Source organism: Hippocampus zosterae, chromosome 18 (assembly GCF_025434085.1).
Source record: "Hippocampus zosterae strain Florida chromosome 18, ASM2543408v3, whole genome shotgun sequence".
NCBI classification, from domain to species: Eukaryota; Metazoa; Chordata; class Actinopteri; order Syngnathiformes; family Syngnathidae; genus Hippocampus; species Hippocampus zosterae.
Window position 1 is genome coordinate 7,690,255 of NC_067468.1, and position 17,287 is coordinate 7,707,541.

A 17,287-nucleotide genomic window follows, 5' to 3' on the forward strand; every position below is an offset into this window, starting at 1 on the left:
CATATTCTTCTGTCTTACCAGGCATTATTGCGCCATTAAACTGTGCTTTGTTTTACTTCTCTTTCTTGTTGGTTCCATTGCGCAATATGAACGATATCTTTGTTATTCTTTGCTTACTTGTACACTACCGAAGTATGCAATGAATGTTTTCAACTAGGAACCACGTAATTTACTGGAAAGTTACCGGAAATGAAAGCATTTTAGGAAACTAGCACCATTCTGGGCAAAAGCGAACGGAACTACCTGTTCAACTACCGGAAATTTTCAGAATCCGTATGATTTGTGCGATACAGCCATATACGTAAGATTTACCACAAAATCCGTATGAACTATGGCTAAACCGTATGAGTTGACAGGTATGTATATATACACATTGTGGTGTTTTCTGTTGTTTTTCTTTTATAGTGTAGTCGACTCATCACCGAATCAGCTCAGTTCCATGGCCCAAGTAACTCAAATGGTTGCAACTGTCCACAATGTTTCATTAAAAAAATATATTGTGTCGTTTTGCATCATCCGACAAATACGCTCAAAAGCAGTGCAGCATTCTTGTTCCTTGAATGTGGTATTTTTATTTTTATTTTTTCAGTACAATCCGACTAACTATCAACGTCAGGCAGTTGTTTCCATGCTACTCAAAGATAGGTGCTCTGCCAAGCTAGTCCCGGTGGAAAAGCCTGGCAACGCTAGAAACACTCAATAACACAAGCTACCGGAACGTTGCATCACTGTGCTCGCATGTGACAATACAACATGGAGTTGTAGAGCACAGAAATAGAGGAGAGAAAGGTTGAGGGAATGGAAAAGAAATTTCCTAACAGTGACGTGTGCCGATATGAAACAACCCCCTCCCCAATTAAGAGGCTGTATTGACGGATGACGGCATGCGTGCGGGCTACGGACGTGAGGGGATGAATGGCTTGATGGGGGAGAGATGGAGTAGGGAGGGGAGGGATCAGGCAGTGGGAGGGGTGACATCAGCAAAGAATCTCCCCCGGACCAATGGGCACGAATCTGCCTTGCTGCTGTCTCCGCCCCCTCCCACCTCTCCCTTGTTGCTACGGCAGCTGCACCATCCCGCCTGTGTTTTGAGTCGGTAGTAATGCGGCGTGGTGCGTTGGTGTGTTAAAGGAAGCTCCAATCCATCACACGTGATCGCCATTTACTATGCCGTCTGCCTGCCCTTCATCATCCTTTTTCCCTTTTCCATAAACCGTAAACTGCATCTCCAGTTAATGCGCTATACAAGGTCAATCACAATCCAATTGGGCAGCATAAACAGGATTTCAGGGAGGGTTTATGGGCTATCGCACTGACACGGCCTTGCAATTTCTCAGTGCTTTAAAAGTGACTTATGCTCCCCTGACGTTAGCAATTCGCATCATCTCTGAAAGTGCCACAACAGTCAGTCATTTAGCATTGGCGGTGGAATTAAAAAGCTGGCCTCCCAAAATATAAAGCATCGTCAAAATGCTCCAAGAATCATGCGTGAACCTGACCAAAGAACATCTCCACCAACGACATCTTACATTCATTTCACTACAAATCTAAAACTATCTACAGTGAGAACTGATGTCAATTGGCCCTGACTTTCTTAAAAAAAAATAGTAATGATAAAAAATGCCTTCCGAGTTGAAACTGTTGCCATGCATAAGGACAACATGTAACCGTGGTTTTACACACAATGACAACTTAAAATGTTGTTTGTATAAATAGTTTTGATGCAATTAATTAATAAAGATAGTCAAAATAATATTTTGGGCGGCCCGGTAGTCCAGTGGTTAGCACGTCGGCTTCACAGTGCAGAGGTACCGGGTTCGATTCCAGCTCCGGCCTCCCTGTGTGGAGTTTGCATGTTCTCCCCGGGCCTGCGTGGGTTTTCTCCGGGTGCTCCGGTTTCCTCCCACATTCCAAAAACATGCGTGGCAGGCTGATTGAACACTCTAAATTGTCCCTAGGTGTGATTGTGAGTGCGAATGGTTGTTCGTCTCTGTGTGCCCTGCGATTGGCTGGCAATCAGTTCAGGGTGTCCTCCGCCTACTGCCCGAAGACAGCTGGGATAGGCTCCAGCACCCCCCGCGACCCTAGTGAGGATCAAGCGGCTCGGAAGATGAATGAATGAATGAATGAATGAAAATAATATTTTCATTCAATTACTCAACATCCCACATTGTCATATCTGGTTTAGCCTTTGCTGGGGGGGAAAAAAAGCCCGTTAGATGTTTTAGATAAAGTAGTATGACCGTATGGGTATTTGCATGAAAAAAAAGTCCAATAATTTAAAAATGCAGCCTTTGATAACGATGTTTTCACTCATATATGTTGGAATTTCACGTTTGTGTGTGTGTGTGTGTGTGTGTGTGTGCGTGTTTGTCATCTGCTGCACTATTTGGTCTTGTCACCATGGAAATGAGATCAACATGCAAATACCTGAGCACACTCAACAAAGATAGAAGAAGATGCAAATTGCTTCTCTGCTTTTAGAACCACACAGACACACACACACACACACACACACACACACACACACGCCAAAGCACTCCTGCCTTCTGTAGTGCACGCAACCACAATGCAATGTTGTGGAGCTGAATGGGAAATTGTAACGCTGGAGTATTATTAGTTGTCAAGGTCTCGTGAGAACAATTGCACTTTTTTCCCCCCAAGGGATGGAAAGAAAATACAATTGGAAAAATTGACTCATAATTTGGGACCTAATTTTTGAAGTGTCAGTGTGTTCATTTTTATGTTTGTAAACATTTTGCTGCGATTGGCTTGCAACCAGTTCAGGGTCCCCCCCCCCCCCCCCCCCCCCCCGCCTACTCCCCAAAGACAGCTGGAATAGGCTCCAGCATGCCCACGAGACCTCGTGAGAATAAGCGGATTAGAAAATGGATGGATGGAAAATTAACAGACATGCAAGTCTTGTCCTACGCACTGAGAGATTAAATAAAAATGATTTGGAATTGTGAAAAATTAAAGTTTCGGGTCATTGTGCTTTTTAGACATGATTTGAATGACCGGCCCATCGATCACAGTCTGAACAGCTGATCACTTTGATGGGCTGTAGCAGGCAAATCGGTGCGTGAGATCGGAGTAGATTATGAACAAATAAAATGCCATGATCCAGTAAATTAAGCTCAGCAAAATGTTATTTTTTTCCTTTGACTTGTTCCTACCTAATAAAGAGTGTGATCGGGTTTGTTCTGCAGATGTGTGAATCCTGACTGTGGATCAGGGGTCCCCAAACTTTTTCCTGTTAGGGCCACATAACTTTTCCCTTCTCTGATGGGGGGGCCGGTGTCAGTTTGTAACATCAACGATCGTAGAGGAGCTTAAAAAATTTATTGTTTCCCAGAAAGCCACAAATAACCAAATAACCCTTTCCAGGTTCTTTACAGAAAAAAGTCAGGAAACAAATAATAACACTATTAATGAAATAAATAATAACTAAATAACCCTCTCTGAGTTCTTCACAGAAAAAACAGGAAATAAATAACTAAACAACTCTTTCTCTTTATAGCCCCTTGAAATCCACCCCAAAAAAGTTCTGCCATCTACGAAAACGCCACCTATCTTGTCTTTATGTTTGCTACCGTCTTGTTCTACTAATTGATCTGAGACACAACTAAAACACTGAACATTCTATGGCGTGTAAATAACTTTGTGACTTTGATTTCAACCCTATTTGCGTCATGGGTCAATTTGCCCCGAAGACCACCTTTGTACTCTTTTTTTTGTACAGCTTCCATGGAAATGTGAATAAAAACAACATTTCAAATTTTCTGCAGTTGGGGACAATCTATGAAAAGTCATAAAATTTCAAGTTAAAAATTATCATTTAGGGGGTTTTGGGGGCGTTTTTAACACAGTGACGGGTCATTTTGACCCGAGGACAACAAGAGGGTTAGAGGGCCGGGTCAAATGTGCCCGCGGGCCGGATAGGGCCCGCGTGTCGTAGTTTGGGGACCCTTGTGGTGGATGGTATGATGGTAAGCACGACCACCCCTGGCGACCCCTCACAAATATTTTGGCCACGCCCCTGTTTACACGTTCGTGTGACGTTGCACGTTGGGTGTTATTGGTCGACGTGAATCTTTCAGTCACTCATTGCCAATCGAAAGTGAGCACTAAGTTTTTCTTTTCCAAGTCAAGTGTTGTCCACATGACAAGGCGTCGAAGTGCAATTTTCCCCCATCGAGTGCGTTGTGTTGCTTTTTTGTGAATGGACAGCAGAGGAGGAAGGAGGCGCGAGACTACCTGGACTGTGATTGGCCGAAACGGATGACGCCACCTCCGCCGTGACGCCATGCTCCTCATTGATAATGAAAAAAAAAGGAAAACAGTCGAAACAATCGTGAAGAGAAAGCCAGAGTGACAGGAAGAGGGGGTCGCGGTAACAATGAGCTCCACGGGAAGCGAGATGCGCTCTTAGAGGAGCAGCGCTGCGGTGCTGCGGGTGGGCGGCAATCCACGCGGGATCCGGATCCAAAGGCGAGCCGAGCAGCCACAGCCAAGTCGACAGACCAGCAAGCAGCACAGCAGTCCTGAGAACACCCGACCCCGCAATGGAGGATCTTTGCGAGATGGACTGCCCGGTACTAAAGCGGCTTCTGAAGGAGGACGGCTCCCGGTGCCTGCTGCTCGATTGCCGGTCCTTCCTCGCCTACAGCGCGGGGCACATCCGCGGGGCCGTCAACGCCCGCTGCAACACCATCGTGCGCCGCAGGGCCAAGGGCTCCGTGCTGAGTCTGGATCAGGTACTAGCCGGGGACGACGAGGTACGGGCCCGCCTGCGTTCCGGGATGTACTCGGCCGTCGTGTTGTACGACGAGAGGACGCCCGACGCCGACGTGGTGAAGGAGGACAGCACAGCCAGCCTGGTGCTCCACGCGCTGTGCGGGGACTCCACGGCCACCCGCATCTACTTTCTCAAAGGTGAGAACAACTGCACCATTTTCGCTTCCCTCAAATCGGGTGTCAATCAATCACTCGAATTTTCTATCGCCATTGTTATTAATATATGAAGGACCATTGTTATCCAACGATCACCAACGACCGACTGAAATATGAAACATTTGAATGGAACCATTTTGATTGAGACGCAACATGCGTGGTGGAACGCAATTCGCAAGCAAGTTGTGAAACGAATACTAAGCGGGACTCACAACTGAGCACGATTATTTTGAGGATACGATCGACGTTCCCAAAATGAGCCTCCTGCTCGTTTTTGAATCGATACTATTTCAAACATCCCTCCGTCAGAGTTCTATCTTTTTGAGCCAGCATTGTAAATTCTAAACGTAAAGCTGAATTGAATAATTAAAAAAACACAGATGAACAAATACCCGTTCCTGATTGCATTTGCTTTCAATCGCCACATTTTGAAATTGCGCCGTCTTGATGGGCCTGATTCGATCAATAATAAACTATACGCTCTGATATCAGTCCCTTAAAATAAAAATGGAGGATTTTCCGTGAAGAATTGATCGACACAGACACGCGTGTCTGATTTGATATCTTTCCGAGTTTGATTTTCGTCAAATAACATTGTAAAATCTTCACATTCACCTTGAAGATAAGTCAATAATATGTGGTGTACCTCATTCACCTTGAAGCTACGATTGTGCCTCTGCTACTGGATTTCACTCCTTTTTTTTAAACACACACATACCCACTTGACTACTAGCAGAGTGCATGAGGTCATGCTCTTGCATTGATGCTACACAAAGCCAGAGCAACTTCCAGCGCACTCCCATGATCGCTTCCGAGACAGGATGCTTCGGGTAAACGACAGAAGGGAAGCACCGACTTTGAAAATCGCCACTTGATTTAATGGAACTTAGTGTCCACCCAACACGGATGTTTAGACCGCGATGTCCGTGCGTGTGTATGTGTGTGTGTGAGACACGGATGCCTTAGACCACAGGAGGAAATGATGCTCTCAATCCGTGCGTGGTTTGTAAAAATGACATTTCTTCCACCATTTTAGGTGGTTACGACCGGTTCTTCTCCGAGTACCCCGAGTTTTGTTTAAAGACAAAATCCCTGCCTCCGCTCACAAGCCAGTCCAGCGTCGACTCGTCCTGCGGGACGCCGCACAACGACCAGGTAAGAGCCCAAAAGAGGATACTTTGCACTCGGCAACAGTCTAAATAAGAACTTTCAGAATACATGTACTGTAACGACAACGGCTAGGCCCAGGCAGCACAAATTAACTCATTCGCTCCCAAAGACGTTTTTAAACGTCTTTTCAGACTTGGTCTAGAATTGGCTGGTACTGAATGAGTTAATTAATTTGCCACTTATTTGAGTTTCAGAAACACAGCCGCAGTCATGGCTAAACCTTTATTGAATGCTCCAAACAGATAAATGCAAAATGGGAACACTCCGAAGCAAAACTTCAAATGCTTGAACGTGTTGCTCACGAGGCCACGCCCACTCTCAAGTCGCCTCGTACGGGTACACGAATTGTTGTTGTGACGTACATTCATCTTTCTAATCTACAGTAACGACACTTCATAAAAGCTGTGCAAATATCTCCAATGTCTCCAAGAGCTAACCAGAGATGACAATTTTTGTGTGACGGCACCAACCAAGAAATGCAAATTCTGGTTCAACCCGTTGTTCGGCTCCTTATCGCAGCATTCTAGAGATGCAATGATTCATCAGCAATTCATCGATGATCAAATTAATCAAGAGTTATCTTGACCATTGATTAATCGCGTTGCCACAGAGCTTGATGTCACGATGTCCAAATCCTCCGAATCTCGGCCTCTCAGCAGTACATATTGTCAGATTTCGGTCATCCTCCATGAAAGCAGATCTTTGTGTTGAATCAAAATCAGGTATTTTCAGACGTCCGCTTTTATCGACATTCAACATTTAACAACTATCGACATTTTTTGTCATGTTACGGCTCAAACCTGCAAGTGAATCGTAATTTATGTTTGCGCATTGTCAATTTGGAACAAATGTCCTATTTTGGAAAAAGGGGCGGAAATTAAAATGTATTTTTGTAATCTAATTGGTTGATTCGTTGACAACGTAATCCAGAGATTAACTGAAGTGGTTCGTTGCAACCCTGAAGCTGTTTTGCGCGTTTCGTTTTTGTTCTGATGAGTCACTCGCCCCCAACCCCCATACCGAAAAAAAAAGACCCAAATAATTCATTTTGCCGCTTCCGTGTGACATTGAGGATTCCAAAAGACATTAATAGCACCGACCCGTCCTCCGACAAACAGCCCATTTAAGTGGCAGTTGAATTCAAACACAACCGCAGATGTTGTCTATTTGACTTGCTCAAGGGCATCTCAACCGCTGTTTGCTTTCCCACATTCATTCCAAGAGAATTTGCACGTGCCGCGTCGCCACATCAAGCGCGCCGAGCCTCGAGTTGTCGGAAGACGTCGTCAAGCGCCGAGGGCGTTTGTCTCATGACAGCACGGGCCCGGCTCCACTTCACCACTTATCCTCTTCGCCACTTCCTGTCACCCCGCTGGCCTTGTTTTGTTTGTCCGTGTCCATTTCATGCGCATCTCGCAGTCACATGCGGGGCACGGCTTCATTTCCCCCTGGAACACAAGCGGATCGAGTGGAGACAATTGGGCCTCTGTGCCGTTTTGAAGAAAAGAGATAGTCATGGCCGCGCTGTCAGGTGGGCACTGGAAGGCGTCTCGGAGCTTCCGGTGGCGGCGTACAAACAGGATGAGCTAGTTAAGCGTGCAGCCCCCCCTCCACCTCCGCCTCGCATTACATCTCTTAGCAGTATTGATCACTTCCTGAATCTGACAGCGGTGACATAAACCAACACAAGCCTCGTCAATAGGAACCACTGATGCAATGATTAAGGGGTGGGGGCTCTTCCACTGCCACATAGTGGCGTTAAAATTTTAACCACGATTGTTATTGAATTTCTATAGATACTAGGAAGACTGTACTCTACTGTGTGTTTTTTTAACCTTTTATTGTCTGACCCATCAAGGAATAGCCTGAAAAATCTGATTTTTGCCATATTATTTTGTTTAAGATATTTGTTGTATCACATTTATAAGCATTATGTAGATAACATCCAAAACTGAAAATTTGGGGAAAATCACATTTTAAATCTGAAGTATCAAATTTGATACAGGTGATTTAATGTACTATAAAAAATGAGTTACATAAGGAAACTGCATGTATCAAATATGATACAAATGGCATTATAGGGTTAAATAAATATGCTACGCCACACATAAGGCAAGCCCACTGATTCCTGACAAGAAAAGAACCTCAGGGGTGCCTCATGAAATGATCCAATTATACCTCATTCGTCCAAAATTATTAGTTATCACTTCCAAAGACGTCTTTGTTTGTCCATCTATGCCAGTGACGATAGTGACAGAGTGAAAAATGAAATGCTCCTCCAGATAGCCTCAACTTATAATATGTCCCAAAAGTTCCTTTTTTTTTTATTCCACAAGGTCAATTTAAAAAGGGAAACCCCTATGCCGGGTCTAAATACAGATCAATTTAGTCTTGACTATGAGAGCACCACTGCCGCTTATTTTAACGGACATGCTGTTTTTTTTTTTAAAACTCATTCAGTTTCAGCCGATTCTGGACCAAGCCTAAAAAGACATTTAAAAACGTCTTTGGGAGTGAATGAGTTAAACACAAGGGGAAATACTTCTATATTCACATTTGTTGCTAGGTTGAATCTGGGGTTTTGGTTAGCTGCATAAAAAATTCCATTTAAAAATGAAAATTTATGACTTTTTAAATGACTATGATTGCCTTTCTGAGCTGATGGGCTGGCAGAAATCACATACCGTATTTTCACGACCATTCGGCACACCGTATGGTTGGGCGCAGTCTCATTAATGGGTGCTATTTCGGTATTTTACACATAGACAAAACGCACTGTATTACTGGGCGCAGTTTTATAGTGGTAAAACATACGACAGCTTAAACATACGGCATGCATGCGCGCACGCTAAAAACACGTTAGCTTGAAGCATACGGTAGCATGCCAAGACATATAGATACAAGCTAAAAACACAGTTTTAAAAAGGCAACGGAAGCAAAACTGAGTTCCGTTCTATTTTATTTAGCCATCGTACAATGTACTCATGTTTTTCGATCAATCATCACCCAGAAATCCATCAAAGACCGCATCCTCTGTATCAGAATTGAACAATTGCGCAAGTACCGGTAATCCATCAAAAACGCCGTGTTCCCTCTCGTTGTCAGAGTCACTCTCATTGCCATGTGGCTCCACAGAAATGATGCCGGCTTTGCCAAAAACTCGAACAACAGTGCAAGCAGACACGTTCGTCCAAGCAGCCACAATCTTTTCTTTAGTCAAGCCTCCGGGAATAATGGCAAGCTCAGAGTTCATTTGCTTGACTTGGTTTTTCACCGCTGCTGTGAGATGGCCACGCATGCCAAAAGCATAACCGATGGCTTGAAGTTTGAACTGAGCTTCGTAGGCGTGTCTCTTTGTAGAATTTATTTTCGGGGGTTCTTAGAAACCAAAACCGAAGTTGTTTTGCAACAATGCACATAGCCACACTCTATACAGGTGCTGGTACCTGCTTGGGGCGTCCCTTTAGCGTCCACTTACACGCCCACCCTTCACTCATTGGCGGACTTCTTTGCCGCATGCCTGTCCACAGTCACTTCCGCCTTTTTTCTATATAGACAGCGTGTCGGCTGTCAGTCCGGATTTAGAACTCAGCGCATACACAAGACGCTCCACATCATAAGGCGTCCTGTCCATTTTGGAGAAAATTTAAGACTTTTAATGGCGCCTTATAGTCATGAAAATACGGTAATTATGCCGTCTTATAGTGTGATGTATGGCGTCCTTTGTGACCCATGCTGATGTTAGCAAATGCGGTTCCTTGCCCTACAAAGTGCTACGGGCCGCATCGGACGTGAAGTAGGACACCCATTTAATCGAATGGGCATGCGCTGTAATGTTTTAAGAGGAATGCTGTGTGCTTTCGCGGTGGAGCACGAGGAATTTTCATTCGGTGAAAAAGCCAGCAAACCGACAAATTGATTTAGACCTTTTTTTTAATCCCAACTGAGTTTAACAGTTAATATTTCATTGGAGCGGCACGCACATCCATAATAAGCGGAACTGACTTTCACATGCTCCGACCATATGATTACACATTTTGCTCAATGCGTCATTGATAAGCCCCGTCGAAATTTCCTCTCTGCTTCCTCACCGCAATCAATCACACACACACACAGTGACCCTTTACATGACTCGTCCAACTCCTGGCACTAATGCGATTATCCGAATACATAAGTGGAGTCACCCTTGCACTTGCAGTGACATCGCCAAAGTTCGACACAAGCGAATTCTTTGTATTCGTCACCGGGGCTCTTTTCCGCAATACAGGTTGTGTTGCCTATGCTTTAGTTCGAGTTTAATCTTGAAAAAGAAACCAGCTTCAAATTCACTTGCATGCACTCATTTATAATGAGAGGAGCTTCTCATTATCTTAATGCTATCTGCGTTATTTTGGTTGGCCAGCCAGGACATGTCACATGGTGTATTCGCGTTAGCAACAGAGCTTGTGTTACCAAGATTTCTTCAGTTTCTGCCCATGTTTTCTTTCTTTTCTTCTTTTTTGAAACAAAACAAAAAAAAACAATCCAGCAAAAACATTGGTAAACGCTCGATATGCGTTTACTATGCAAAACAGTGGGCGAATGAAAAATTAAGATCAGAGCATCCCGAGTACGCTCTTATCCCGACAACACAACAAAACCATTTTACTGTTTTGTTGAATCAATCGTCTCGATCCTTTTGATTCCAGGGTGGACCCGTCGAGATCCTCCCGTTTCTCTATCTGGGCAGCGCTCTACACGCCTCCAAAAAGGAAGTCCTCGACGCAATCGGCATCTCGGCGCTGCTCAACGTGTCGTCTGACTGCCCCAACCACTTTGAGGGCGCGTACCAATATAAATGTATCCCTGTGGAGGACAACCATAAAGAGGACATCAGCTGTTGGTTTCTGGAGGCCATCGAGTTCATCGGTGAGTTTGGTTTTTTGACAATCTTTGCAGGGCACAAATGACCATATAAATATATATAGTCGTGAAAATACGGTAATTATGCCGCCTTATAGGAGGAGGAGCGGATTAGAAAATGGATGCATATATATATATATATATATATATATATATATATATATATATATATATATATATATGATACATATTATCCATATATCATATATATATGCATCCATTTTCTAATCCGCTCCTCCTCATGAGAGTTGCGGGGAGTGCCGAAGCCTATCCCAGCTGTCTTCACCCTGAACGGGTTGCCAGCCAATCACAGGGCACACAGAGATGAACAATCATCCGCGCTCACACTCACACCTAGCGACAATTTACACTCGTGTTCAATCAGCCTGCCATGCATGTTTTTGAAATGTGGGATGAAACCGGAGTACCCGGAGAAAACCCACGCAGGCACAGGGAGAATATGCAAACTCCACCCAGGCAGGCCAGAGATTGAAACCTGCACCTCTGCACTGTGAGGCCGATGCACTAACCAGTTGACCACTGATCATTAGTATACCAGTAATTTGGGATCGTAAGTAAGCCATAGATAGAGTGTGCATATAGTGCGAGTAGGAGATGATGTCAGATCAGACGTTAACATGTAGCAAAGAGTCGGAGTCACGCTTCAGCAGCCCCTCCCGCTTTCTTGCCCAAAATCCGAAACCAAATCAAAAGGCATGGTTTAAAAAAAACATATATGGTTGCATTGCTTTCATCCGATTGAGCTTCGCGCACATCTTCAACGTCGTGATGCTTTACAGATTTGCGCTGTGCTCTGTGCCGTGTGTGTAGGTGCTGGTATGTGTCATAGTTAGCTGCTTTGGGAGCAGATCGTGACTCATCCACACCGTTACCGGGTGAACAGACACTCTGTTACCTGACATCAGTGCATGAGTCGAAAGGGAACCATAACAAACAAACAAACAAACAAACAAATGTCTTCTCAGTGTTAGGTCATTCAGAAAAAAATTCCTAATAAATTGAGAAGGCCTGAATGTGTCATGTATTATGATAAAAATGCATTATTCGTATTAGTAATTCAATTTAGTCATTATTAATGACCATTTATTTTTCTATTCATGCTTCTCCATTTGAATGTTACAAATAATTGGTGCACAAGTAATCAGCAGAGGGGAAATAAAGCAATTATTAAATGTCTTTTAATTTAGTGCAGGCAGTCTCACATGCTGCAGGATATTTACTTGAGCGTCCAAGCAGTGATGCCGTCGGAGGAAATGGAATTTTCTTCAAATATTTTAATCAGGCTAGTTAGCCAAATGAGGTTATTGGTGGCGACCAAGTGAGAGCGAACGTTTGCGCAGAGAGGAGGAGAGACGAGTGAGGAAGTGGAAAAAACTCAAATGTCTCCGCGTACTCGATGTGTTTTTGGATTCCGGTTTGACCAATAAACAGCCACACCGAGTGATAATATAGCGGTGAAATAGAATCAAGCAATTGTGTTATAATAAAAATGTTAGTTTTGTGCTATTATAGGAAAAATAAACACATTTGCTACTTGCTATTTATTTATTTACTTACTTACTCGTGAGTGTTTATTTGAAACCAAACATGTTTGATAGTCCTGAGTACTTGGCCACACTGTTGTAACTTTCATTTTGTCCCAGTGTGCTGTAATTGGACTTTTTAAAACCACTGGATTTATTTACCTTCTCTCATATCATGTTTCAATTTAATCCAATGCTATTTTTCTTTGTGTCTGGTTTCAGACGCAGTGCGCGACTCGGGCGGTCGCGTCCTGGTCCACTGCCAGGCTGGCATCTCTCGTTCAGCCACCATCTGCCTGGCTTACCTGATGAAGAGGAAGCGCGTGCGTCTGGACGAGGCCTTCGAGTTCGTGCGACGGCGCCGCTCCATCATCTCGCCCAACTTCAGCTTTATGGGCCAGTTGTTGCAATTCGAATCCCAGCTGCTCGCCACCTCATGCGCCGCTGAGGCCGCCGCCACCGCCAGCCCGCTGCTAGCGCCCAAGACTTCGTCGGGAGTGGCCTCGGCCGCAGCCACACCCACCTCGCCCTTCATCTTCAACTTCCCCGTGTCAGTGGTGAACTCCACCTACCTGCACCACAGCCCCCTCACCACGTCGCCGGGCTGCTGATGGCCCGCCGTGACGCTGCAAACGCTTCCCAGCTCACAAACCAGCTTCTTCCAATAAGTGACCCAAAAAATACAACTTGACTTTCAACCAGGTTCATGTGTCGGACTTGAGGTGACACTCACACTATTGACACACACATTAACAATGAACTCATGACTAACAAGTGAACATGCTCGGCATGAAGGCAGGCTCTGTTGCCATTTGGGTTGCAAAGGGCTGGTAAATTTCCATGGGAGGTTAAACCAGGGAGTTTTGAAGACATGTTTCAAGACATTTCGCCTGGGATATAAGGGAATTGAGGGTAACTTAACATAAATGTTTCATATTCAGGAATGCCACGGTTGGCGAGTATTTCCCCATGAAATGTTTGCCTTCCATGATCATACAAACATGTTCTGTTTCAAAGAAGAGGAAAACAAATAACTGACTGATTTAAATGACATCTCAATTCAACAACTTCAAATGATTACCTTGTGAAAGGGCAAACAGGGTGGGCTCTCAGATTGAGCCTTGAGGAATACCGCACATACTGTAGACAGACTAATAGGTCCCACAAGCATAGAAAAACCCCACGGTGAAGATGCAAAGACGGAATGGATGTTTATCTATGGGTGTCCCGTGATGAGATGGTGGCCAGTCTATGGTGTAGACCAGGGGTGCCGATTACGTCAATTGTGATCGACCAGTAGATCGCGGACTGGTCCCAAGTCAATTGCGAGGGTTGTAGAGAAGGAAAACACAAGCAAACAACCATATGTGTGTTGTTGTGCATGTTAATAATATATTTTTTTGTGTGAATGTACACTGCACCCAAATACAATTGCAGCTTGTGATCAGAGCTGTTCCGCTATATCTTTTATCATTTTCATTATTTTCATTCAGTTTGTTTCGTGGCAAAGAATAGACTCTTGAGAGCAGAGGGAAGGACTTTAAAACAGTACGTGTGAGCTACGATAGTTAACAGGCTGCAAAAGTGCGTCGCATGCCTCTGTGTCAGACTGTTGTTCATGGCGTGCGTACGCCTGTGAGTGCGCGGTAACAGGGCAATCGCGGGAGGTTGCTTGATCAAAAAGTCGATCTTTGGTCCAAAAAGTTTGGGCACCCCTGGACTGTAGACTGACGAAGTCCCTGTGAAAAGATTGAGCAAAAGGGCCGCTCAACATACAAATTAAAAAAAAAAAAAGAATGTTTGGCATATTCATTTTCATCTTAGCTTCCATCAGTCTGCTCGTTTTAGTGAATCCTATGATCAAATACATTGACGTTGCCGATCTTCAATTTCCTAAATTCCCATGGAAAGTTTCCAACTTTCAGAATTCCCCGGAGTTTTGCACCCCGAGTTGCCATGGAGACAACAGCTCTTGAAGCCGATGAGATGGATGCAGGAAGGAAGCAGGAATTTTAAGCACTCGCTCCTTCCTCCTTTGGCACTCCTCCTGCTGCCACACAAAAGACATGGACGTCTGTGCGTGTGTGTGAGTGTGTGTGTGGGGGGCGGGGAGGGAGGATCCAAAGCAGGCACTCCTCAGTGACAGGTGCTTGACCATAGTTTCCTGTCCATCCCCTCCTCACACACACACACACGCTTCCACAGGCCTTCCTCTCATCTCCTTTCATGTTCATCCTCTTCTTCTCATCTTCACCACCTCCTCCTCTCAGATGTTCGTCTCTTTCCCCTGACCGTGCGGCATGAGCAAAACCAAGAAAATGAGACACCGGTATTATACCAGGAACTCAATAGGAGGATAATAAGATCATGTGGTGTCACAAAAAAAAGTTCTTCCAATTTTCCGCCATTTAACAGGGAGATAAACTCAGGTTAATTTGTTCTTTTATTCATCCTTTTTCAACTGCCGTTGCTCCTTATGTGGAAGGCCTGTTGTTTTGACTTCACACATACACACATACATACACACACACCCTGAGTGGCATTGTACAGTTTCCTGTTTTTCAGAGATTGCCGACACCTATTTCTGTAGCACTTTGAAGTGATGCAATACCCTCTTTGTGTTTGCTGATTGATCTGCTCATCACGGAGACAGTAGACGGGCTTTTTTGAGGGGTGGGGGTGGGTGGAGAGTGAGAACCAATCAGTCGAGAGGAAAAAAACACGGCAATACTTTTGAGTTGATCTCTTTCTATGCTCTTGATGTCTGCCCAATGCAACTTGAAGCATGACACGGCAAAAGAAAACCTAAACATTTGTACAGAGAAGACAGTGAAAAGGAAAAGAACTTCCCTTCAGTTATACTGTGTGGAATGAATGAACTGTGCATTTATTTATTACAGAAGAACCACTGTTGAATAAAACTTGTTCTTAATTAAACTGTGTATTTTCTTGAGCAAAAAAAAAACCCTAATTTGAAATCCTAAACCTACGTACTTTAAAGCCCTAACCTCAGATTGTCACCCTTACTTGAATTCCAAACATCAATTTACAAGGCAGACCCTATATTCCAGTCCTACTTTGAAACCCTTATCCGATTGTGAAACCCTATCGGAACCGATCTTTACACTCCTGACATAACTTCCAAATTGGAGAACAGTCAAGTGTAAAAAGACGACCATGTATAGAAAGGCGTTTTCTTTTTAAACTTCTAAAAAAGACGACCATTTCTCGGAAGGCGGTTTTAGCCCGAAAAAACAACCACGTAAAGTTTTTACCGAAAGAACCTGACCATGTTAAGGCATTTTTAGCTGAAAAAAAAAAAACGACTATGTGTAGTAAGGCGTTTTTTTAAATGAAAAAAAAACAAAAAACGATGGCGTTTTTCACCGGAAAAAAACAACCATGTATCGAGAGGCATTTTTAGCCGAAAAAAAAAAGGCCATGGATTGGGAAGGTATTTTGGGCCGAAAACAACGACTATGGATATAGAAAGGCGTTTTTAGCCGAAAAAAATGACCATATCGAGTAAGGCATTTTTAGCCGAAAAAAACCGACCATGTATCGTGATCTGTTTTCAGCCGAAAAAAAGACCATGAATAGTCAGGCATTTTTAGCCGAAAAAAACGACCATGTATAGTAAGGCGTTCTTGGCCCCCCAAAAAAAAGACCTGTTATACGAAGGAGTTTTTGGCCGAAAAAAACGACAATGTGTAGTAAGGCGTTTTTGGGCGAAAAAAACAACCATGTTTTGTAAGCCATTTTGAGCCTAAAAAAACGACCATGAATAATGTGAGGCGTTTTTAGCCGAAATAAATGATCATCTATCATAAGGCGTTTTGGGCCAAAAAAAAAAAACGACCATGCCAAGATGTTTTGGGCCGAAAAAAACGACCACGCGTAGTAAGGCGTTTTTGGCCGAAAAAATTACCAATTATAGTAAGGCGCTTTCACAAAAAAAAAAAAAAAAAACGACCATGTATAGTCAGGCGTTTTGGGCCGAAAAAAACAAGCGTTTTTAGCTGGAAAAAAAAACGACCATGTATTGTCAGCCGTTTTGAGCCTAAAAAACAACCATGTAATAAAAGGCGTTTTTAGCCGAAAAAAATGACCATGCCTAGTAAGATGTTTTGTGCCGAAAAAAAAAGACCATGTGTAGTAAGGCGTTTTTAGACGAAAAAAAAAGAACATTTATAGTAAAGCGCTTTCACTTGAAAAAACCCCCAACATGTATCGTGAGGCGTCTTGGGCCGAAAAAAACGACCTCTTATAGTAAGGCGTTTTCGGACGAAAAAAAAAAAAAAAACGACCATGTACAGGCAGGCGTTTTGAGCTGAAAAAAAGGACCATGTGTAGTAAGGCGTTTTTGGACAAAAAACAAGCGACCACGTTTAGTAGGGCGTTTTGGACCAAAGAAAAACGACCATGTGTATATAGTAAGGCGTTTTTAGCCGATAAAAACGACCATGTAATAGAAGGCGTTTTTAGCCCAAAAAAACAAACATGTATAGTAAGGCATTTTTGGCCGAAAAAAAAACGACCATGTGTATGTAGCAAGACGTTTTTGGCCGAAAAAAAACGACCATGTATATATAGTAAGGCGTTTTGGGCTGTTATACTAACCAGATTTTGGCCGAAAAGAACGACAATGTATAGTAAGGCGTTTTTAGTCGGAAAAAAAAACAAGCATGTAAAGGAAGGCATTTTTCGCCTAAAAAAAC

The 17,287-nt window shown here is 43.7% G+C and overlaps 1 protein-coding gene across 1 annotated transcript; it reads left to right on the top strand.

Moving 5' to 3' along the window:
- The first annotated feature begins 4,024 nt into the window (after positions 1-4,024).
- Positions 4,025-13,937, top strand: dusp4 (dual specificity phosphatase 4). The gene is made up of 4 exons (XM_052051262.1): positions 4,025-4,935; positions 5,990-6,108; positions 10,812-11,031; positions 12,792-13,937. Exons 1-4 carry the CDS (start codon positions 4,566-4,568, stop codon positions 13,178-13,180), a joined length of 1,098 nt encoding a protein of 365 aa, XP_051907222.1. The 5' UTR covers positions 4,025-4,565; the 3' UTR covers positions 13,181-13,937.
- Positions 13,938-17,287: the final 3,350 nt, after the last annotated feature.

Bases quoted from the DNA above. Each gene is read 5' to 3' on its own strand.
- dusp4 (XM_052051262.1), top strand. From the start codon at position 4,566: ATGGAGGATCTTTGCGAGATGGACTGCCCGGTACTAAAGCGGCTTCTG. The intron at 4,936-5,989 runs GTGAGAACAACT...CCACCATTTTAG, and splicing joins CCGCATCTACTTTCTCAAAG to GTGGTTACGACCGGTTCTTC. The intron at 11,032-12,791 runs GTGAGTTTGGTT...GTCTGGTTTCAG, and splicing joins GGAGGCCATCGAGTTCATCG to ACGCAGTGCGCGACTCGGGC.